The sequence below is a fragment of the Rhamphochromis longiceps genome, linkage group LG15 (genome assembly GCF_057381845.1).
Source record: "Rhamphochromis longiceps isolate RC_006_pf linkage group LG15, R_longiceps_female_GT1.1, whole genome shotgun sequence".
NCBI classification, from domain to species: Eukaryota; Metazoa; Chordata; class Actinopteri; order Cichliformes; family Cichlidae; genus Rhamphochromis; species Rhamphochromis longiceps.
In genome coordinates this window covers 38,583,109-38,608,320 of record NC_140571.1, presented here as the reverse complement: position 1 = coordinate 38,608,320, position 25,212 = coordinate 38,583,109, and the positions used below count along the sequence as shown (strand labels likewise).

At 39.2% G+C, this 25,212-nt stretch overlaps 2 protein-coding genes across 2 annotated transcripts in view; both read right to left on the bottom strand.

Annotated features, from left to right (window-relative positions):
• Positions 1-25,212, bottom strand: part of ptprsa (protein tyrosine phosphatase receptor type Sa) — a 240,661-nt gene that overhangs the window by 202,589 nt on the left and 12,860 nt on the right. The gene's annotated exons all lie outside the window — the stretch shown is intronic.
• Positions 422-8,903, bottom strand: LOC146653155 (uncharacterized). Its single transcript, XM_085382327.1, has 10 exons — positions 8,667-8,903; positions 7,233-7,332; positions 6,787-6,933; positions 6,373-6,554; positions 2,336-2,472; positions 2,121-2,214; positions 1,524-1,856; positions 1,161-1,335; positions 947-1,071; positions 422-748 (listed from the first exon to the last, which is right to left on the bottom strand). Exons 2-10 carry the CDS (start codon positions 7,315-7,317, stop codon positions 422-424), a joined length of 1,605 nt encoding a protein of 534 aa, XP_085238453.1. The 5' UTR covers positions 7,318-7,332; positions 8,667-8,903.

Sequence of the window (25,212 nt, the reverse complement as noted above, 5' to 3'; positions counted from 1 at the left end):
ACAAACAAGTGATGACACAAAACTATTTGCCAAACCACTACCATTGAGTTTACCAATAATTTTAGTGCAAATTCCTTCAGAATTTTTTTTAATTCTTTGACCTGACCCATTGTTTTCAGAACACCCAACCTCTAGGCTCTGAGTAACACTTGTTCCTGCAACTGCTATGTCTGTATCTTGTAATCTGTCAAAATCAGCTTGAAATGACTCTGAGGGTTCTGCATCACCACTTTGACAACAATCTTCATCATGAACACTATTTAAATGTTTTTTTAAACCAGAATATGTAGTGAACTGACGGCTGCAACCATCTTGTGAACAAGCCAACTTAAATTTGGTGCTTGGATAAAAACTGTGACCTAGTCGCAAATGACTTATCAAAGCCTGACTGGTGCTATGCAGAGTTTGACAGATAAAACATTTAAACATGGTTCTCATTCAACATTTTGGCACGCAACTCACGAACACGTGGTGACTCATCTGTTGAGGTGGCATCAATGTTGAATATGGTGGTCTGCACAAAACTGTAGAGATGAACCAGTGACTCGTCGTAAGATAAGTTGAACACGTAGTGGGATTTGAAAAGTTCATCAAAAGCACTGAGTGAGCTGGTGGCTTGGCAGGGGATGAGCTGTTTGTCCACTGCGATGTAGAAGGTGTCAATGCTGTTCTGGGTTCGACCAACAGCGAGGATGTATGGTTGTTTACCATCTCTTGCTTGCAAGTGTTCATCAATGCTGCAGCATGACTAAAAACAAATGAGATATTGACATATAGGCCTAGCTTATACTTGCTGAGTATGAACCATTCATTCAGTTTGACATTATGTGCCTTGCTAACTTATTACAAAATACTAAGACACATACTTCATGGAGAGGAAAACTAAAAAGTGCAAAAACTGAAAAAGTGTTTTGTAGGATTTTAAAAAGTGAGACAACATATTTACCTTGTGAAAGTGCACCATTTTGTGTGCTGCATCAGTTGGACTTATTTTGGTTCTCCTCTTTCGTCCAGCTGTGGGTGGCAAAAGTTGAAGGAGTAGCAGCAGAGAGGCCATGTCACTGTCCCAGTCTGTGTATGGTTGAATTTATAAAACAATTTCAAAATGACAGGTAAAAATAAATATTATTAAAATCAAACAAGCATGGTGCGACGCCTACCATTTGCATCACTCTCTGTTGGTTTCTCAGCAGCTTTTATCAAACGACACAGGTCAGTTGACTGAGTCAGCTGTTTGGCTTCTTTAATAACCTTTGGCTTGAATGACATGTCCCACTTCTCAAGCAACTTGGTGGCTGTTTCAGCACCAAACAGCAGCAGGAAGCCTTGATTGACCTGTTCATCATACACACAGGACATAAAGACAGTGCTCAACATTGTTTACATTGCAATGTGATTTTGACCAATATGGGATATAGCCTGACTGGGATGACCAATGATCACATCTTTTACTGTTGCCATCCACATCAGCAAAACAAAAAAAAAAGGATTAACAGTTGAAAATATCAAGTGATTTGACTTACTAGTCCTTTGACATCCAAAAAGCGTGGAAATGTTTTGAAGACATCTGCAGTTCTTTGTGGATCATGCACCAGATCCTGGCGATGTTGGAACGTCATTTTCATCTTCTGAAATACACTTGCTTCATCAGGAGAGTGAACAAGAAATGAGATGGCCTCCTTGCAGGCATCTCCATCAAGTTGCTGAGGCAATGTGGTTGCTAATCTTCTGCGCTTAGGCCCTTGTTCTTGATGCACTGGGACTTCCTTCACTGGCCGTTTGGTTGTAGACCTGGACATGGTTTTGAGGCGCCACGCTACATATCCAGTGCCTTTCACTCCGTCGTAGAAATGCTCCTGTCACATTTAAACATAGATGAAAAATAAACATCAAATGCGATCTTACAGACTTTGCAGATTCAGCAAAAAGAAACCCAAGGACTATTATCATGTAACAGGTGCAATACATGTTAAACAACATCCACAATTTCAATACAGTTTTATGACAATAGTTATTACGAAAGAGGAATTAAGATTTTTCTTTTAAATCATTTAGCTGATGTAATTATTCCATGATGAAAACTAAATAATGTGCTGTTTTACAATCACTGCATGACTTACATAGCCGTTTGGAGAAAATGGATCCTTCAATGAGGGAAAGAGTGTAATTATTCCAAGGGCATATTTCTCCTTTTGCTTACGGGAGGGAATTCTGCTATAGAGGAAATACAATTGACAATGTTAAATCAGAAGTATGTGTCTTTACTGCAGTATACATTACAAGAATATTCCATATGGCCCATCTTTACTTTTTTATTAGGTACTATTACTCTTACCCATGTCTCTCAGTCATATCACTTGCCAATTGGTTAACAAGCTGCCGCCGGGTGCGGTGGCTCAGTGAATTTTCGGCATTGTATTCTTCAAGAATTTCCTCTCCACCAGGTTTCCTAGTCAAGGCATTTTTAACCATCTGCTCATATAAAAGGGAAAATAATAACAATAAAAACTTGTTTGTCAGTAAAGGTGAAAGTTTAGAGGAATGTCAACAAACCTGTGAAAGACATATCTAGCAAGAAGCACTAACTTATTATTATTATTATTATTATTTATTTATTTTTTTTTACTATTTAATTTGTAAAAATGTGTATACACACACACACACACACACACACACACACACACACACACACACGTAGGAAAATATTTAGTATACACATCCAGAAATGCATACACTATTATATATTGTACATATATTTATTAGTTTCAGGTTGGCCATTCTTGTATTTTGCTCGTTTGTGTTGTTGTGTTTGCACATCTCTGTTGCTTGTGTATGGAACGCCAGGACTGCCATAATGAATTAATTAAATACACCATTAAATAATTAATTAAATGTGGCAATAATTAATTAAAATTGGAATTAATTAATTAAATAAATAGTTATGACACATGTAATTAATTAATTATTGACACATTTAATTAATTATTTATGTATTTCACATTTTAATTAATTATTGACACATGTAATTAATTAATTATTGACACATTTAATTAATTATTTATGTATTTCACATTTTAATTAATTATTGACACATTTCATTAATTATTGACACATTTAATTAATTATTTAATGATATATTTATTTATTTCATTTTGGCAGTCCTGACGCCTGGCTCTCGTCATGAAATAATTTTATCTGTCAGCCTCACCCATCAAACTCAGGGGGCGGGGTTAACGCTGCCCATGCAGCTTCTCTAACATTTGATTGGTTGCCGTGCAAAGTAAGTCAAAACAGGTCGATCCTAGAAAATCGATTGCTTGTGTAGACTTGGGGCAGCCAGTTATCCCAGAATGCAGATCAAATCACAAGCAGCAATGGTGGTGGTGTAGTTTTAAAATACCCCGTTTTTCTGTCACCAGCTACACTTTTAACAGTGTTTTAGCCGCGAATGTCGCGACGTATGTCTGGTCAGGTTGTCAACATAGAACATGTTTGCAAAAGTGCTCAGATGTTTTCAGAGATTTCACTAGCTCTGCTAACAGTTAGCATGCAGAGTGCACCGAGGGGGTTACGTTAACCGGTTTGTTTACATATTCCACTCTCCGTGTTCCACATGTTGCATTCGCAGATTCTCATTTTCACCGAACGATCGTCTCTTTCCGCCTGGTCTTGTGTCTCTGTGCTTCTGTAACATAAAGAACGAGCTGACATTTTTCTCATGAAACCAGCGATCAGCTCAACAGACCCTCAGTTTACCTGCATGCATCCTCCTCCTCATCTGTCAGCTGTTTAACACCTGCTGCTAATTCAAGAAACACGCCTAGTTACCTGGTGATAGTCACAGTTTAACTGGGCAGCCGGTGCTCGATATAACGCAATGTCAGCGCATTTTTCTGCACAAGATAAGTAAATATAGTGTTTTCCCCGAGCGCAGAGCTGCTGGAGCTCGTTTCCTTACAGAGCACTTTATAGGCGAACAGCTTTATCAGCGGCTGATGTCCAATCACCGGCACACAGCTTTCAAACCTCAGCTGAGTTTTAGCTCTCAGTGGTTAAACGCTGGACTTCATTCACTCAGGTTCTGTCTGTCGGGTCACGTTTACTTCGCTGTTTTATTTACAACTGAGCAAATCGGTTTGGCTGAGGTTAAAGTTACGTTTCATAACTGCATAGTTTCACAGACGTTTAATGGTTCACTGGCACATGTGTTAGACTGAACTATCATCTAAATATCATCTGTTTTTTAATAGTTATTCAACTGTATTCTAAGCACCAGCTGTCTGTTAGAATGTGATTTTTTTTTCTCTCTCTGTTGGCAGAGGTATAAAAATGCGCAGGAAAATCTGACATGCATGGCGAACTTCACCGACGATATTTAGGGAGGAATAAACACACATCAAACATAAATGAACCATTTGTCTGTCTCCATAATTGAGAGAATTTTCTCATCTTATGTCAACACTCTCTCTCTTTTTTTTTTCTTTTTTTTTGCTTTTTCGGTCATGTTATGTTTACCTGTCAAAGGCTTGTTACAAACTATGAAACACATCGTGCAGACTTCTGGATGTTAGAAGAAAACTAATACTGCTCATGAATGAGACTAAAGGCAGGAAGGTGTCCTTTAAGACTAAACATGTTAATAGGACCTCCCTGTTTATATCATAGTTTATGATATAGCACGTGTATTTCAGTAATAGCCTGCTGAGGCCACTATACGTGCTGGCCTCATATCAAATGTGAAGGCAGACTGAGTCTATGTTTGACGTTTTTTATATCTAATCTTCCTTTTCAAACATTTAAACAGCAGCGAGTCTGCAGCTGAGGGAATACAAATTCAAATTGTCGGAACAGGTTTGCTCGTTTCTTGGATTCATTTGGTGATTTATTAAATGTATAACTGTTATTCTAATCTGCTGCTGAGTCTCTTACACTTTTCTTTATGCTGTATATTTTCACGTCTCTGGAATAGTTGGCAGTTAGATAGTCAGCTGGGAAACTTTGTGTTAACTCATGGAGCTGAGGATATCGTGGATATGCTGACCTCGCTGCGTGGTGTACAGAGCGAGGTCAGCATGATTAATATTCACAATAAAAATATTAGCCGAACATCATGAAGTCTGTATGTGTTTCATAGTGTCGAACAACCTTTGTACAGTTAAAGCCAGCAGTTACTACATGACGGAAACACCAACGTTATCTCTTTTATGTGTTTATACACAGGTCACGCTGATTACTGAACAAAAACCCAAAGATCAGATGTTAAACAGATTTATTTGCTCTCTCTCCTCCTTAAACATGTTTTTAATGTTAGTTATAATTCAGAATTGGCGACTGAAACACGTAGGACACATAAGAACATCAGGAAATAAAACATCGATAAATATAACCTCAGTAAAAGAAGTCAGCGGGGGTTACTACAGCTGTGTACCGGGGCCTGCGCTTTGTCGGTGGGATTGCTTGCGAGGCGAGCGGGTCTATCCCACGCTTTGCCGTGAGACTGGGCAGACATCTCCGAAATCATCGAAACACTTTTGCAAAGAGGCTGTATCTTGACAAACCGACCAGACACATGAAGATTAAACCACTACATTCTCGGCTAAAAAAATATTAAAACGGTATTTGGTAACACACAAACAGGGTTTTTCAAAGCTCAGTTCTGTTAGCTTCCACATGCCGGTTGTTGTGTGCTAGAAACAATGGCCACCAGGCCAAAGCAATGGTTTTGACTCGATCAGCGTTAACCCCGCCCCCTGAGTTTGATGGGTGAGGCTGACAGATAAAATTATTTCATGATGAGAGCCAGGCGTCAGGACTGCCAAAATGAAATAAATAAATATATCATTAAATAATTAATGAAATGTGTCAATAATTAATGAAATGTGTCAATAATTAATTAAAATGTGAAATACATAAATAATTAATTAAATGTGTCAATAATTAATTAATTAAATGTGTCAATAATTAATTAAAATGTGAAATACATAAATAATTAATTAAATGTGTCAAGAATTAATTAATTACATGTGTCATAACTATTTATTTAATTAATTAATTCCAATTTTAATTAATTATTGCCACATTTAATTAATTATTTAATGGTGTATTTAATTAATTCATTATGGCAGTCCTGGCGTTCCATACTTGTGGGGCTCGCACACAAGAATTTCACTCGCATGTGCTGTGCCAGTGTGCCTGCACATGTGATGTGACAATAAAAGTGATTTGATTTGATTTGATTTGAACTCCTACTAACATTTTTTCATACAGGGCAAGTTGGGAACCACCATGTTTAGAATTTCAATTTGTATAACAATCTACAGTATAAATGGTGTCAACTCAAAAATACAAAAGACATTTTCTGTTCTCAATTACCTCTTTTGCAGCCTCTGACACAGAAACATTTGGTGCAGAACTGTCTTTGCTGGATCTACTGCGGCCTGCAGGAATGCCCTTTTCCCTGAGGTCACTGTCACTTGATGAAAGTGATATAGTGTCTGTGAGGGAAGATAATGTATCCGAGGAGGATGGTGTGGAATGAGCTAAAGGACAAAAATCTTTGGGAGAGATGATTTGGTTAACTTTCTTTAGGCTACTCCACAATGCCATTAATAACACAATTTCAATGTTTATGTTCAGACAACATTCTATACAAATATGACCCAGCCCTGTCCACTGTCATGTATATTGCATGAAGACAGGTCAATGTCATCTGCATCAAGAGCAAAAGAACTTGGCTCTACATTGAGTGGGCTATACTATGAAAATTTAAGTTATGATAACATTTACCTTCATCTGAAATCTTTTCACGTATTGTCAGGCATAGGTCTGGTTGGGCCTCCAGTAACTCCAGAAAAATGTCTTCTTCGACAGCTGTGTCAGTTTCATCGAAAATATCAAGGTCAGCAGCATCCGGAAGTCCAAACTTGGTTTTGGCTTTACAAAAAGATAAGCATAATGTCACCTAAAACGCCTGAAAAACTTTTTTAAAAACTAATTTTGACTTTTTTATTTAGCTAATATTTATTAACAGCTGTTTTACCTGTCTTTAAAATGGTTAAATTAGACAAGTCTGCAGCAACAATATAGGCCTAGGCCTACTGCTCTGTACTGTTTTTAATGTCACACATTAAAATAAAATGTGTTAACATTTAATTTGTTTTTTAAATAGATGAGATGCAAACATGATGAACTGATACATGTGCAACAAATTTTGTTCTGCCAGGTTATCTTACCTTCACTGATGAATTCTAGATAAGTGAATCCTGCGTGCAATTTAATGTACTTCTTTACATTGAGGTATTTCACTTTCAGCAACATGTCTTACAACAGCACCTGGTGGAGAGAAGGGGGCACAGAATATTTTTTACCATATATTTAAACCATAGCTTAAGTGGCAACAAATCCGGACAACTTTAAGAAAATATTAGGCTACACATTGTGTGATGATCTGTGAAGGGGTGACAGACCACTTCAACCTCAGGAACATAATTTGGCTTCCCCCTGCGCACTAAAATAGCTGAACTTGGGTACACAGAAATAGCATCCAATGAATTATCCACCCATCCACATGTTTATAAGACGACAACGGCGATCTTCTCGTCTGCACGCAGGCTAGATACTTAGTTCTGCTATGTTGCGAGTAAATCGCTGTAGCCTACTTGGGGAAAAGCATCTCTGTTTAAACCATGTCAGGATGATAATCCACATAAAATTTCCTGTTGAACGCACACCTGCCTTCATCACGCTTTCACTTATGACAACAAATATCCCTTATACTGTAAATTAATGAGTGCAAGTCTTACATTTATATCGGGAGTTTCTGACACATGCACAGCCGTCTGGCTAGTTGCTACTTTGTGGTGGTTGTTTTGTGACATGACATGCTAGGATTATCAGTGGAGGCGACGTCAACGACCCTCAGTCGTTATACCGCTTTGTCTTAAACACTGGATGGTAGCCTATTTCACTAAAACTGTAGAAAAGGGGAAAATGTTCCCTTAGATTAGGCCTACTACAACATGTATGATATATCCTAACCGTTAGCAAGCAATCCATGCACAAACGCAGCGCGCCTTGCTTGGTCACTAACATCTAACAGAATTCCATAACCCCCTGCCACTTCAAAGATTTGTAGGCTAGGCTACTGCTAAACTCGCTGGTAGCACGTGTAATTAGCCTATCTTGACGCTTTCCAAAACTTGACTTGAACGTCTCCATGTGATTGTTTAGTTCACTTTTAAATAGGATATTTCTGAGGCGAATGTTCGCTTCCCTTAAAAGCAGTGGGCTAAACGCATTTGTCTTAGCTGCCAGCTAGGCTACCACAAATTCAAATTTTAACATTACATTTAACATATCCAGAGGATAGCTAACTCCTCCCTCGTTTCATTTAATAAGCATTGAACACTGGAAAGCATTTCTCTTATGACATTAGAACTAACTAGAATTGAGAATTATATTGAGCACGCATTTATTTTCGCTGCAATATTAACTTGTTATAGAGGATAGTTTAGCTACCTAAGCTAACGAATCCCATCTCTTACCGCAGATGAATACACTCCACATTAGGAAAATATTGCATTCTTCTGATAAATAATGTTATAGGCTAGTTAGTTACAATATTTAATAATGATAAAATAACATAGGTCTTGTTGTATAGTTCTTACCTGAACAACCTCCTCGATCTTGACAGCAAACTTCTGGCGGACTCCTCATGCCCATGAGCGCGAAAAACCCGGATGTGGAAATCAACTCCAAATGAGTGTTATAGTATTGACTCTTTGAAATAACTCCGGCTACAGAGCTTTTTCAGCACCGTTAGTGTTACTGTAACTCTCAAACCAACACTTTTCAACTCGAAATTTTTAACACCAGTAATTTTAACTCACATCAACACTTCGGATTTTGCTGTGCACCCTGGCACAGGACTGCATGACAAAGGTCTTTTCATTGCTAGATTTATTTTCTAAAAGAGAAAGATGGTGATCATGTTGGAAAACATGGTCAGAGATGAATCAGAACCTAATGGATGTTTAAAACTGACACTGTGACTAGAAATGAAAAATTTAATTACTGTTTATTTTTATGTGCAGTTATTTGGTTCTGCCTGAAGCTCTACAGTAGCCATTAAGATATCTCGTTTAACTACACTGATCACACAACATGCAATAAACTATTATCCAGGAAGGATAATGGTTTATTGCACACGTCTGGGATCCACCTTACCTTTCACCTTATGATAGCCAGGAGAGGCTCTAGCCCTTCGGTAAAACTATGTGGATAAGTGAGAATTTGTAGATGGCTCAATGAATAATTTGACTAAACTGGATTTGGGTTTTAGTAACAGCAAAACAAGAATTGAAGCAGAGGTGGGACCAAGTCATTGTTTTGCAAGTCTCAAGTAAGTCTCAAGTCTTTATCCTCAAGTCTCAAGTCAAGTCTCAAGTAATGTCAGGCAAGTCAGAGTCGAGTCTCAAGTCACTGGTGTAAAAGTCCGAGTCAAGTCACAAGTCTGAAACTTTGAATTTCAAGTCCTTTCGAGTCTTTAAAAAAAAAAAAATGAAAAAATAATGTTGCAGTTATATGCTAAATGTAAATATTAGACCATGTAATTTTAAAATCTGTGTTTTTCTCAACACATGACAAAATAGTGAACTTAGAAAATATACACAAATTGTGAAATTGCACCTCTTTAAAATGCAGCTCAATTAAACTTAGCTCCAAGAATAATTTTCACCGACAGTTCTGAGATAAGCTGCATGTTATTCTTGGATGCGGTTGTAGGACCAGCTTTAAAATCGCATGACAAAAATATCATACACATTAAAAAAAAAAACTGTATCACCAACGTAGCCTGGACAACATTTGCTAGTTGGATGAAGTCAGCTATCTCATCTTAGCATATTTATATGCATATTTATAATTATACGGTTCTTGGAGTGAGTGCATACACTCATGAAGTTTAGTAACTTCAGGTCACTGCAACAAGCCCAGGTACAGTTTACCGACGGATGGGTACAGGACCTTGAAATGCACCGTGTAGAACGAAAGACCATCGTACGTATCATAAGTTTACCAGTCTCACAAATTGTCGTCATAAATACACATTCCTTAACCGTTTATTAATAGGACCTTTGAGCTCAACGGTAATTAATTAGTAGTGGAAATAATTTCTGGTAGCATCACAGAAATGTAGCAGTGACAATAATATTGTATGCTGTAATCGTACTGGACAATTGGTGATACAAAAAACCTGTTTTATCCTGTGAATAAAAGTATATGTTTTTATCAGTGTACCATAATAACAGAAGCGAAACACAATATTGTGTCAGGATAATTTACTATTTATGCACAATAAACAAAGAAGCATAGCGCGACAATTTCTGTTCAGCGCCAGACTTGCTTGTAACCTATATCACCAATTATGTTATGAAAATGACGCATTAACTACAACAGCAGACTGACCTTCGTGTAAATGCTTGGAGCAGACTAACCTGTGAGCTGGAGTGTTCTGGGACGTTATATTTGGTCTTTGAATGGCTGCAATCCAGTCGCGTCTTTGTTACTTCGGAAACATGGCTCGAACAATTTCTCTTCAACGACGTAATCCGATAACAACCGATCTCTTTACCCGTCGGCTTCCCGTGGCTGTCATGCGACCGGCTATTGCAGTTAATAATACAACGGCTTCTTGACATTTTTGTGTTTCTTTTTATCGCTGTGTAACTGATTTTAATTGAAAGCCTGCGTGCGCTAGTACCGCTTGCCACGAGTTCCCAGAATCCTTTGCGGTTCTACCCGTGAATGACGTCACATTTTCAATCTCTATATAATATGCATGTTAAATTTTATATTTGGGGTAAAATATCAAGTCTTTTCAAGTAAACCGGTTCAAGTCCAATTCAAGTCCCAAGTCATTGGTGTAAAAGTCCAAGTCAAGTCACAAGTCTTAGAACATTTTTTCAAGTCAAGTCTAAAGTCATAAAATTAATGACTCGAGTCTGACTCGAGTCCAAGTCATGTGACTCGAGTCCACACCTCTGAATTGAAGGATCTAATTTAAGGAGTTTGAAATAATTCTTTTACTGAATCAAGACTCAGTCAAGGGCTTAACCTGAGGACAGTTTTAATGTAACAAAGATTTTAACTGTAAAAGAATGACTGAGTGACAGCTTACCTGTCTGCAGTGAACTACGTTACATTTACTGTCCTCACCAATTTTGTGACTGCATCAAGTAAAAAAGAAAAGTAATACATAATTTATGAGGTGGTAGATGATGGGCTATAGCCATATACACAAATGGATCCTGCCACAGAAAGTAAGCACACAAAGCTGTGGGTATCCTGAGTCTCTGACCATTTTACCTAAATCAATATATTTTTGCTTATGGTGCAATTTTTGCCTAATTTGAAGTGATAGCACTCATATAGTGATTTTTTTTCTGTCCTAGGATTGTGTGGATATTGTGATGCGTTTCCCGAGTGTATCTCCTCTGGAACAGTGCCTTCTCTGTGCCCCATGACCTCAATCATGCACAAGATAAAAAATATGTTCAAAAAGAATAAGAGAAAAGATGAAAGGCAACAACACAAATTAATCAAAATGTGGGAAGGATCTGGATTTCATCTGTATGCAGTAACATTTCCTGCACTCAGTATTAAATTTTTTTCCTCTCTGTTGCCACTGACTGGGCCCATCGCTCTGAGAAGACTGATATATTCTTTTTTAAAACTAACACTGACTTGGTGGTTGTTAAGCCATGTTCAAAGCTTCACTACTCTCTAAATCTCTAATTTGGTTCATATAATATTTATATATTATAAGTTAATACAAATGAATTTTCAACTTAATGGTCTGCAGAATTCCAGTAACAAAACTCCTTTTCTAACCTCTATTAAGAAGAGACCACGTAACAGTTACAAACAGCATAAGAAATGTACCTTTGCTGGTTTGCAGGATTTTTTTTTTTATATCATCAGTAACTAAAAGTTACTTCATAATGCAACTGTGGGATGGCAAGTCCCAGTTTCTCCTTGTATGCTCATCTGAACAGAATTACTAAGCACCTTTTTGAAGCTGGATTCCCACTGATGCTGTGTCTCTGAGAGGCCTGTTGAGCAACATTACACAGTCATACACATGCAGAAAAAATGCAGAACAGGTGTTGCCATTCAGATGAACGCTATTATCACACTGGGGTACACGTCACTATCTCAGTGGGGTGATATAAACACACTTTTCTGTGCTAAGAAAATAAGTGCATTCCACATGTGCAAGCATTTTATCTCAGAGACAATAGGCTAACAAAAAGTAACCCAGCAGCATTCGAGGGAGCCAGAGGGGGATGAATGCTAATAGTCAAGGCTAAAATGAATCATTTCAGCAACCTATTGTCATGATATGTGCACATAAAGAAAAGTAATAGTACATGCTATAAGACTTACAAGCTATCCATTTTCTATTAGCTGCCTATCCTTACTGTTCAAACATAATTCTTGGTTTCTGCTTGTAATGCCTGTTTTCATGCAGTGGTTTCACTTATCCAAGACAAACTCTGCCAACAAGGCAGTGGAAGTCGAAGGTGCTTCAACGTGGCTGTAGTTCAGGTGAGGATGTCATGGGTGGTGCAGGATACAAGCCAGGTCACCTGGATGAGGCTATCTTATGTTGAAAGACCCAAGAACACCACATGATGCAAGGAACCATCACTGATGATGTGTCCGATGGTTCAAGGTGATCTACAGTATGTTAAAAGCAGATTTTCTCATGGGTCCAATATAACCTTTCAGTAGGTGCACGCTGGTGTCCAAAAGGCATGACAGCTTTAGAAAGGAGCATGCTAATGTTCGGTGTGGTTTGTGCCCCTCGGTGCTATTTAGCACAGTGTGATGAGAGTTCATCGCTACACATCCTGCTTGTCTCTCTGTCTGAGAGTGAGTACAGAAATAGTCTTTGTCACCAACGACACAGCAGGGCACCTTTCACACACCATGTCCAACACGACTGGTCCGAGGCGCCAATACGTATGCCAGCGTGTGTAATGTCGCAGGGTATTGTCAGCTTACGAAAGCATGTCTGTGTGCCAATATCTGTTTTTCTTTAGTGGAGATAATCAACAAATAAAAATAAACTGCATCTCTGGCTTCTTCATTTCAAACCTGTGTTTGTTGCATATTAAAAAAGGACACTGACAAATTCAATAAATTCAACAGTTCTAACAGACAAATTGATTAATGATCTTTCAGAGGGATATTGATATGGCAGTGCACCAATACTATCAGACCATTTCAATCTGACCTGAGCCAGACTGTGGCCAAAAGTCAAATGAGGAAAACATTGAGCACTGCACAGAGTGATACACTAGAGCAGAAGAAAAATGATCTGCAAGGGTGAAGGAAGCAGTAATAGATAAGAGGATTACTCCATTACTATCTACCCAGGGGGGTGTTACCCCAGAGCAGAACATCACGATTAAAAAGGGCACGACCTTGATTTCCTCCTCCCCGCAACCTAGTTGTTCATTGTTTAAGTGAGGCAAAGTTGCTACATGAAATACTATCCCAGTCTGTACAGGGCAAAGGCATGTTTTTAGCTCAGGATCAAATTCAGCCTTCTGAAGTGTGACCTTGATCTCTCAGTAGGGTTGTGCCGATCTTGGGGATTGACAAATTCTGTAATAGCTTGCCATTACGGATCATAATATATAGCATTTTCCCATTAATGCGTTAAATTATTTAATATTATTTCTCATTTAAATTAATTAGTCTTGCAAAATTATCACCCTCCCCAACACTTGTCACAGAGTGACAATGAGTATATAAAGAAACCTACATCATACCATAACAAAACAAGAGAAAATAGAAGTTATTTCTTAACCAATTAAAATGTGGTGTTTCCCCAGGGAGATGAGAGAAAGTACTGCATGACGACAAGTGCAGGTAAAGCTAGCACTTTAGCTGTATTGGCATCCAGGGTGGTAATCTTTTAAAATCTCTGTGCAATCTGACAGAAAGAGAAGTTGAATATTCCTCATAACAACACTGATGGCTATCTGTTATCTATAAAGATGTAACTCCATAATGCTCATATAAGCATTCAGACTTCCTTTCCCCAAGCATGTTACATGACGCTAACATTTTACACACAAAAACTGCATATTTAGTTAGACAGACTATGTTTTGTCATGTTGCTCCAGTTATTTTTGTGTCGTTGACTGGGGCTGGGCTCTAGCTTTGGTTTTACATGAAGACATCAAGAATGCTTGGGTCTCTGTGACAAGCCTGAAACGAAAAATTACTGTCAATCAAACAGCTAGCTCATAGCACAGACAGGAGTTAATTTATGCTAGCTAGTGATTGTTATTTGGTAAGATAAACGTGCACCTGCTGTCTCTGGCTTCATTTAGTTAAACTGCAACTGCAGTTTAACTGTATTTCCTCTTGGTCCAGGTAAAGATACAATAGTCATGTGTATTCTTAAGGCTCCAACGAATTTCCCTGCTTTGAAATGTGCTGAGGTTTCTATCCCAATAAATTACAGTGAGTGAGCAGGTAGAGTTTTGTTGCTTTGCTTTAGGATAATTTGCAATGCCATCCTGTTGATGGATAAACATTGGCACTTGTGTAGTTTTAGATTTTAGGAACAAAGCATCTATGGGCATATGTTCAAAGTCTTTGAATAGATTTGTGACAGCAGGAATTTCAAAGCATTTCAGCAAAAGGCAAACTATTAGGACAAGTCCATAAACACGACTGGATTGCAAAATAAGAAGTATTTGACACAATGTTGAATCATTAACTAAAGCAAAAGCACTTTAAACCGTGGGACACAAATCATTACCTTCACCATAATGATCAGAATTATATTGAATGCATCTATCAATAATGTGTTGTATGACTGTTATCTCATATAGATCTACTATATATACTATATAAGATTGGATAATAATGGGCAGCATGGTAGTTAGCAATGTTGCCTCACAACAAGAAGGTCCTGAGCTCAGTTTTTGGTAGGTTCTCTCTGTGTACCCTAGCTTCCTCCAACAATCCAAAGACATGCAGTTAGTGGAGTTTGTTCAAATACAATAAGATTAACAACTGGCAGGACTATTGAAAGTCAGCGACAATACAAGCTGGACATCTCCCGGTCCTTCATTTTAAAATAACTGTGAATCTGTATTAAGCTTAAATCCCCCTTTTGTTAAGTGCATTATAAACTTGTGCACCAATGACCAAATACTAGTGTCCGTTTAAAGAAAAGGACGGCAGGAGCCTTCAGGATTGGTAAGAAAGAGCCTTGCTGAAGTATGTAGGTTCAGTAGGTGAGATTTAAGTCTGTGGAAAGTTCAAGAGCTCCTCACCAATCTGAAAGTGCAGGCTATCAAAAAGGGAAAAGCATAGGAAAACAATGAGATAGGAGAAAGTCGCTGTGTTTGGGAGCACTGTCTTCTGAAAAAACAGAATTTCTTCTATTGCTTTTACAAGGTGAGCGACCTTTGCCTTCTGGGTGGCTCTCCTCCTATTTCTCCATTAGTACATGGAGACAGACAAGCACAACACACACACACACACACACACACACACACACACACACACACACACACACACACACACACACACACACACACAAAGGCATTTGCAATTTCTCTCTAAAGCAGCCCCTCTAATACACACAGGCGCTCACTGTCCAACAGTCAATATTTTCTGAGGGATGGCCTCCCTTGAGAACTAGCAGGCAATCTGAAGGGACCCCTGCAATGAAAGGCCCTGTGATTGCATTCGACCGTAGCCCTTACAAAGATGTCGTACATCAAATGCCAACAGATAAAAAGCCATCCGCGAAGAGTTAATCAGCAGAGTAGCTTTCATGGCCATACTGCAATTTGTCTCAATATCATGAAAGAAGACAGGCTCTCATAAAAAGCACCGATATAAATAAATACATAGAGGCTACATATATAAGATTTTTTTAATCTCTAAAATCTGTATTGACCCAAAAATCCAGCACTGGCTGGGCTTAACTAAACCCATAGACGCATTTGTCTTTTATGTACCACTGAATGAGATGTTATCTCAGACTGCAACATGGCTTCAAGTAATGCTCTGCTTTTATCTTACCATTTGCCGATATTGCCTGACCTTGAGCGCGAGCCAGGTCTCTGTGTGGATAGATGCTTTTGTATGTCTGTTTTGTACACTTGTTTACTTCTGCAAGTGCTCCTATGCCTCACCTCACCACCACAAACCCCCAGTTGTTTGGGGAAGGGGTGGGGTGGGGGTGCTTAAACGTTTGGCTGGGGTTTGAGAGCCTGAACAATTTGCATCCTGAGTCACAGTGTGAATGGCTGCATAAGAGGCTGTCAGGCATTTTGCATACTTGCCACCTCATACCTGATAGGATACACTGATGTGATCCTTATAGAGTGTCATGCTAGATAGTGAAGGCAATCAAAATATTTGTTAACCCCTTGCTCTGACCCACTTGAACCAGCAACCACAACTAACCGTAACCCAATAAAAGATCAATGGAGGAATGAGCCACTGAACCTGCGTAAGAGGTTTGCCAAATACTCCAAAATGCACAGCGAGCCAGATGAAAATAGTGCTTGAATGCATGTTTCAGGGAGACTGAATTAAACTTGCTGTTACAGCATGCATTATGACACAATGATACACAGTAAAAATGTATTTTGGCTCATAAAATAAATTCTGGAACAATAATATGTTGCGTGAGGGTTTTGCTTATAAACTTTTTGGTTGAGGTTGGAAATAACCTCTTTTCCTTGCTATGTTATCCACATTCTAACCTTGTTTCAGATATATTTTGAAGGAGTCCATCCACCTTGTCACTAGACATGCTTCATTATGTTCAAGGCTGAAACATCCCAGGGGTAAAATTCTTCCGTACCTGGAAATCTAGACGGACGTTTGTCGGCTCTCAGGACACGTCGACCCAGGCTGTCACCAACAATTGTCTTAGTCTGCTTGACACAAGCATCTGTCAACATCCATTTGCCTATACAATGAAGGTAGTGCACAATTCTACTGTAAATATCAGACTCACGGGGTGGTGCACAACAATATGTTTGAAAGGAAGCCAAATACTCGCTCTGATTTGTAATTTCAAAGCCTGATTCATTGCACTTACACATAAACATGCACATCCTGTCACATATCGAGGAGTTACTGTGTCCTTGGGAAATCGAAGCTTCGTCAAGCTGTACATCAGACATCTGCTAAACGCCTCATCATCAAAGTGCTGAGGTTTATTCCCTTGCGTTTCTGTGCCAACAACTGGCAGGCGCCAAGAAACCTTCCACTCTGCCACCAAGGTTAGGTGAATGACAACACGGAGTTACTGACACACAAGACAAAGAAGGAGACAGCCATAGAGGGAAAGAAAACAGGAGAGGCACGCTGCAGTCACGTCTCTGTGTGGATTCTTTTCCTATTTCCTGTCTCTTTATTGAGGTACTGGAAAACTAAGAGCTTCCTGTTTGTTTTCACCTCTGTTTGCATTTTCTGTTTGCCTCTCAAAACAATCCAAAAAAACCAAAAACAACAACAAACAAACAAAAAAAACACCAAAATTAATTATGTTATGGTTTAGTCCCATCCCTTCTCCTTATTCCTTTCTCTCACTTCAGAATACAGGAGACCTAATGTTGATTTGGCATTATTATTCATCAGCTATCAAGGAGCAACGGGTGATTTAAGTGATCCACAGGAGGTGGCAAACGGGAGTCATGCTAGCCTGTATCTTCTCTTTAATTGTCAGCTTAGTGCTTCACTTATTTTATATTAGCTTCTTGTTCTAGCCTTGAAAACAGAACACAAAAGTAGTAAATGATAGGATAAAATGCATTTCAATGGCAACCTCCTAAAAAAACAAAAAAAAAACAAAGCTATGATGCTGATACTACGTTATGAATAACATGAAGTACTTTGAAGTACATCGTATAAATGGGTAAGATAGATGGTGAACTCACCAATGTCCACATGAAATGGTCAGTGGAAAATTATTTTTCTGTAAATGATGTCAATTTATAATGAATTCAGTCTTTCTTCTCTAACACCAGTGAATATTTGCCAGCCATTTACTCTTCTTGGCAGTCAAAAATCATGTAACAGGGCTGACATTTGCACAGTCACTTTCCCACTCCAGTTTTAAGTCAGGGAGAACACATCTACAATGTATGGAATAAATACATGAGAAGCCACACATAAGTTTCAAGAGACGTATGGGCTGTAGGGTAAGCTAGGGACTCCCCAAGGGATCTCTGACCTGTCGATAGGCTACAGTCTCTCCCTTGGAATCTAGAGCGAGAGTCAAACCATCCATCAGGCCTCAACTCCGAGTACACGAGGCAGTGGGAAAAGAGAGAAACACGGGATGATTAATGTGCCTTCTGTGTGGTCAGTCTTTTTTCTTCAGCAACACGTACAACTAAGTTGTGTCTCGCACAAAAATGCGTTGCACACATAGCTTCCTACACAGGTGCTTGGACACAAGCAGAAACATGCACACATACACACATCACAAAAAGGCTATATTCTAGAGGATAGTACATGAAAAATGCCTGAGCTCAACTCTGTTCTTGGCTAACCTCCACGGTGAATGGAGGGGTATTGACTACAGCGAGACAGCTAGCCCTTATTTATAAATGCTCTTGCTGAGCCAACACAATGGCTGCACACAGCCAGAAAAAAAAAATCACCAAACCGTGGGATACCGTGGGATAACTCATCAACAGATAATGACCATATGTGATTGCTCCCACTGATTTACATGCAAAGTCTTGAGTGCTTGAAAAGATTGTTTAAGACTGCCATGACCTGGATGACTGACAATCTACACAGAGAAAAAAACACATGAAGGGCTTAATTTCAAAAGTGCTTATGTGGAACATGACTATCTGTAATTCAAGATGTGGTAATAGGATTTATTATTCAAAAGATGCTTATTTGGTGCTTTTTGTAACAGGCCAATAGGGCTCAAAGTCAAAAATTTAGTCCTGTTATGTAAAACTATTATGTTGCACTTTTTTTATATTCAAACTTCTCTCACAATCCCATTCCTTCAGCACGCTACACTCATGGGGGTCAGGTGCTTGTAAAATGAAGATCTTTCATAGCAGTCCTCTTCCAAGCTTTCTACTTTGCACAACCTAATGAACACAACGGGGATCTGTTCCATTGTGAAAGAACAGTGGAGGTCGGCCATTAAACGCGCCACACTCAAGTGGATTCATTTTTGTCTGGCCACAAAGGATGCTGTCGAGCTCATAAGCCACACATTAATATGACCACAGATCAATGGGACTGCGAGCAGTCTGAAGGTATTGTTAATGTATTGGCTGCATTTGTGAGGGTGTAGAGATGGATATGACGTTGTGCTGACTGGAATACCTCACACACTTTGGTAATGGTGCTGAGCAGTATGAAAGAACAGGACAAATCATTTGGATTATGGATTATTTAAAATTTAAATGAGTGATTGCTTAATTTTTGTACCTGCAGTCTATTAGCAGTATGAATTTTTTGTCTTTTTTATGTAGGAAAATCTCTGAAAGGTCTTGTTAAGGCTTCACTGACTATAAAACACAGGTTAGGTGTTTTATGCACGTCACTTAACCCCCAAACAAACATTAACTGCATAAATACTGAAGTGAGAGGCAGTCATTTATAACTGTCTTAAATTATATTGAATTTTCATTTGTGTAAAAGTAAATATTCATTATCTATATTGACATATTTATACATCATTATACATATAACGAGCTATAAGCACTTGTGTAATCAATTGACTAAGTCATAGGACTGGAAAACTTCTGCCTTTGCGGGTTCATACAAATTGTTGAGACAACCTTGAATCAGTACAATGACATTTCAAGACTCATCATATGTTTAAACAAAACTATCAAAACAGGGTTTTTTGTGATTAATTCAAAGGACACATGCAAATTGTGCAAAGTCCTACTAAATGGAATATTTAATGACTTCCATTTGTTTCTAAGCTCTCGTTAGTTTTCCCGTATAGCAATTTCCAGAGATCATTTGTCAATCAAAGAGTGTGAGTGTGGATTTTTCCCCCTGAAATGTGTTTATTTTATTCCAGCACAGGTATTGTTATTTCAGACAGGCTGATGTTTTGGGGGCGTGTTATGAACTGGTATTGAATTTGACATATCAGAACAAGTAATGGAAAAAAATCCAGTGGTACGCAGGTTGAAGTGGTTTTAGGATCGTTCTGTCTGTTACTCTGTCCCAGTCTGGGTGGGGCTCTGTTGGCCCCAGGCCCTGGACTATCAGTCAGGCTGATGTATAGGTCCACAGGGTACAAATGAAACCTGTCACAACAAGGGTAATGATGTCAGAGTCACTATAGCTCACTGCTAGAGAAGCAGCGGGAGGGAGATGAGGGGACAAGAGGATATGGGGAAAAGAAGAGGGTTGAGCAGAGAGAATGGAAGAAAGGAAGGAGAGAGTAAGCTGGGTGTGGGGAGGATGAAAGGTAAGGGACATAAAAAGGAGGAAAGGGAAAAAGGGCTGGGTAGAAAAGTTGTAATTGCAGTAGCCATATAGTTAGAATCGGAAAATAGCGGGGAGAGAGTACAATTAGAAAAAAGAATAAAAGAAGGTCAAGGCAAAGAAAAAAATAAGGTGAGATGTGAGGAAGGATCTGAACTGAAGGGAAGACGGAACAGAATAGGAAGTGTGGACAAAACAAGAAACAGAGTGATATATGGAATGACTGTGTGAAAGGGACATGTGAAATGACAGGAGGAGGTAAGTAAGGGAACAATAGCATGAAAAAAGGCGAGGGGAGAGGTGCAATTCAGTGTGCAATAATGGAAATGTTGGAGACTGAAACAAGACTGGGATCACATGTTAACATGAAACATTAACTTGCCTTTGTAATTCAGTATCTGTTGATTCTGTTGTTCTGTCAAAACAAGACAAAAAAAAATAAAAATAAAAACCACACTTTGATGCCGAATCTCAGTTTAATCCATGTGTGTGAGTGTAAGATGGGGGAACAGGGTGTGCCAGTGTGGCATCAATGGAGGAATATGATTGCTGACATGACAAGTTTTTTTTGGTTTTTTTGAAGATGTGTACCCTCTCTGTCTTACTTGTTTTATCACACAATATCTCTGCATACCTCATCGTGGCCTAAGCCAGTCTCTGTCTCTCTTTGATTCCCTGTCCTCATCCTCCATTATCATTGACATCATCCTTTCCATTGCACTCTCTCCACCATTCTACATCCGCAACACATCCGCAACACATACTTACACATACACACAGATGCCCGCTCTCTGTCTTTGGCTCTTTGGCAATCTTCCTCCATCTCAAGATGTGGCCACTAATGGATTGAAAGTCTTAGGGAAGAAGCAACAGTCATTTAAAGATTAATGTCAGGTCCAGTATTCTGAAGGGCAGTCAGCCCAGCCTTTATGCGTGCGTCTGTTCCCAGTAAAGGACATGCGCATGTCATTTCTGTAAAGATGCCCTCTTCATTATCAACCATTAGGCAAAAAGGGAGGAAGAAAGAGAGGTTTAGCTGGCTGGCCCATACAAGCACATATCACAGCTTGTCACTTTCTTCTCAATACCAGCTACTACATGGCCATTAAAACCAAGGACTTTCATCAATTAACATAACTCACTCGTGGATAAGTATGAATAGGCTCTTCAGCGTCTTTGAAATACACCTCTTAGCTGCACCCAAAGTCTGCCTTAACCAGTGATTTAATCTTCTACAGAGATTCAAAGCTGCACTAGGTGTGTTTTTGAGTTCCTTTATCCACCTTCAACAGAATGAGGAGTATTCATGTTTTTAACTCTTGTGGATTTGTTCAGTTTGTCCACACAGTCTCAATTTAATGCACTGGGTACTCTGTTTGTGTCACTTTTTAATATACAGGTAGAGCTCTAGAATAGCATCTTTGTGGATAAGGAGGCATAAAAAATGAAAACAAGTCTGCTTTAGAGAGCAGTTGGGGTGGTAAAAGTATAAATTTGTTCACCCAGAGGACCGTTGCTTGTGTCTTGTCTTGGACTGCTAGTTTTAGACTTTTCAGTTTCAGCTGCTACTGGATTAGGTTTTAGAAACAACCCTGACTGATTCCTTTTGGGCAAAGATCCTGGTATTTGTTAAAATACAACCTTTTAGACTTTTGAGGGTAAAATACAATGTCACGTCCAGAGGTCCTGACCTAGTATGTGGTGAGCTGAAAAACAAAATGCTCTCATTTTCTTGGAGGTGACACCTCAGCAGTGAATGAGCATTTAAACAGGGAGAGACACACTGCTGTAACTAAAACATCTGAGAGGGATGGAATCTGTTATTTCAGCACTTTGAGGCCTGGACTAAAAAACTGAAATCACAAGCTGATCCAACTTGAATCATGATGTGGCCATAATGTTTATGACCCCCATGTACCTGCATGCACGCCTGAAAATGTCTGGGCATGCTCCTGGTAAGACAATAGATGGAGCGCTGGGTGATCTCCTCTCAGACCTGGATCAGGGCATCAATGAGCTATAGTGGCTTCAGATGCACCAATATGTCCCATGTACTACCTCGCCACGCCACATGAGGCCTCATTGTCCTGCTCCACAAGCAACCCAGTCCACACTGCCACAGCATAAGGTCTGATGATGGGTTTGAGGATTTTAGCCCAGTACACAACAGCACGTTGAGGTCTGTGTGACACTCTAAGGATATGCTGCATCGACCCACTGACTAACTGGCCATGCTGGATAATGTTGCAGGCATCTTAATGTTCGCCACGGTGTCTCCAGACACTTTCACATCTGTCACATGCACTCAGTGTGACCTACTGTCAAATATGAAGAGAACAGGGTGCCAATGGTGGACATGCCAGTTCTGATGTTCTCAGGCAAACTCCAATTGAGCTGCATTTAAAAAGACTGCTAGAGTTCAGTTTGTGGGGCCCTGGCAGGAATCATGCCTTCTTGCACAAAGGAGCAGATTCTGGTCTTGCTGATTGGTTAATGCCTTTAAATTGCCCTGCCCAGCTCTGTTCATGTAATGGCCCAATTCCTGGGATCATCTCAGTGTTATTTATCTCCATTCTGCCCTTATTCACAAACTGCAGCTCGTTCAAAACGCTGCTTCGCGTCTCTTAACCGAAACTGGTAGGTTTAAGTCTATTACTCCAGTTCTCTCCCATCTCCGATTTTAAAATCTTATTGCTCACTTTTAAAATCATAAATAACACCGGGCCCAGCTATCTTAAGGATCTCCTCAGCTTTTATACCCCCTAGGAGAGCGCTTAGATCAGCAGGCCAAATGCTCCTGGTGCGAACTAGTCAAGTCAAGTCAAGTCAAGTTTATTTATAGAGCACATTTAAAAACAACCAAGGCTGACCAAAGTGCTGTACAGTAAATACAGATAAAAATACAATAGAACACAATTTCGTAAAACACCTCGCTGATCAAAATAAAAAATAAATAAACAAATAAATTAAACCTTTCTAAAAGCCAATGAAAAGAGGTGAGTTTTAAGAGCAGTTTTAAAAGTTTCTAGGCTTTTGGAGAATCTGACGTGAGGAGGTAAACTGTTCCACAGTCTGGGTGCAGCCACAGCAAACGCCCTCTCTCCCTTTGTCTTTAATTTATACCTGGGAACATCTAAAAGCATCAGATCGGCTGACCTCAAAGATCTCCTGGGGCGATAAGTACTAAGGAGTTCTGACAGGTAAGAAGGTGCAGTGCCATTTAAAACCTTAAAAGCCAGCAGTAAGATTTTAAAATCAATCCTAAAAGCAACTGGGAGCCAGTGGAGAGAGAACTAGATCTCGCCTTAAGACCAGAGGTGACCGTGCATTCGCCTCTGTTGCACCCTACCTCTGGAATAATCTTCCTCAAGCTATCCGCGCATCTGATTCAATTCAATCTTTTAAATCTCGATTAAAAACGTATTTATTTAGCCTTGCCTTCCCTGCCTCCTAGACCCTGCATTTTTAGCTGTACTGTAACTTATAGTTTTTGCTTTTATTAATGTTTTTATGTTTAAACCTTCAGCCTTTTGCCTCGTGCCTACTATGCCTGGTATCACTGGTTAGTTAAGTCTCCCACCTGTTAGTATATTCTATTTGTACTTATATTATTTTATTTACTTGTACTTATTATTGCTCTTATTTGGTTTCTGTGAAGCACTTTGGCATACACCTTGTTTTTAAATGTGCTATATAAATAAAATTCTATTGTATTGTATTGTATTGTATTTAGACTGTGCAGGTAGACACATCAAGCCATCTTCCCGTGGCACATATGGATGTGCCATTTAGGAAGAGCTGGACTACCTGTGCAACCTGAATAGGGTACCACCTCATGCCAGGAGGGGCGAGGACAGTAGCAAAAAGGATGGATGAGGAGAGAGCAATGGATTGTGGCCACCACCTGGCAAAACTATTCTCATTGTGAGGACTGTGCCTCTCCACTGCAAATATCCTCACTTTCATTTGCACCAAACAGGTGAACTGGACTCCTAATGGTTTATGCTGTCTGTTATACTGAGATGATGGAGAATTCCCGAAAGTTTTCTGAGCAGGACAAAACAAATATGCAGACAGAAGGAGTTTCCCACTCCATTAACCTGTACATCTTTAGCTTACAGGAGGAAGATATGGAGCCATGAGACAATCACTACAGAGTGAGTGTTTCTCACTTAACTTGTTTATAGAAAATGAAGCTTCGGTGTAAGCAGACAGCGCCATATTATTAGACGCAATATGAGACATAATATCTAGTAGGGCAAAACATTTTTTCATCATCATGACTTGCAGTAAATATAAGATTATAAACTGGCAGGATGGACTTGTGGTTGGACGTCTCATAACTGGCACATCACTTTTCATTTTTAGAACAGCCAAAACATCCTTGAGCAAGACACTGAACTCCTGGCTGCTCTCTCAGTTGAAATCCTTCTGAATAATAACAGCCAAGACAACAAAGCTCCGTTATGCTTCAAGGGCACGATGGCTTCAACAATGAATGTTGCAGCTTTTCAACCTGTAAGCCTTGATGAATTAAATATTTTCAGTTTAATATTTTGCAATTACAAAAAAAAACAACAACAGTGAGCATGATTTTTGCTTACCCATAATCCACAACTGAAATTATATTAAAAAGAAACACAAAACATATCATGCATACATATCACAGAGTGTGGAAAAACC

Coding starts and splice junctions, on each gene's coding strand:
- LOC146653155 (XM_085382327.1), bottom strand. CDS start 7,317: ATGTTGCTGAAAGTGAAATACCTCAATGTAAAGAAGTACATTAAATTG. Junction 6,555..6,786: donor TGAAAAGATTTCAGATGAAG/GTAAATGTTATC, acceptor TCTCTCCCAAAG/ATTTTTGTCCTTTAGCTCAT. Junction 1,072..1,160: donor AACAGAGAGTGATGCAAATG/GTAGGCGTCGCA, acceptor AACCATACACAG/ACTGGGACAGTGACATGGCC.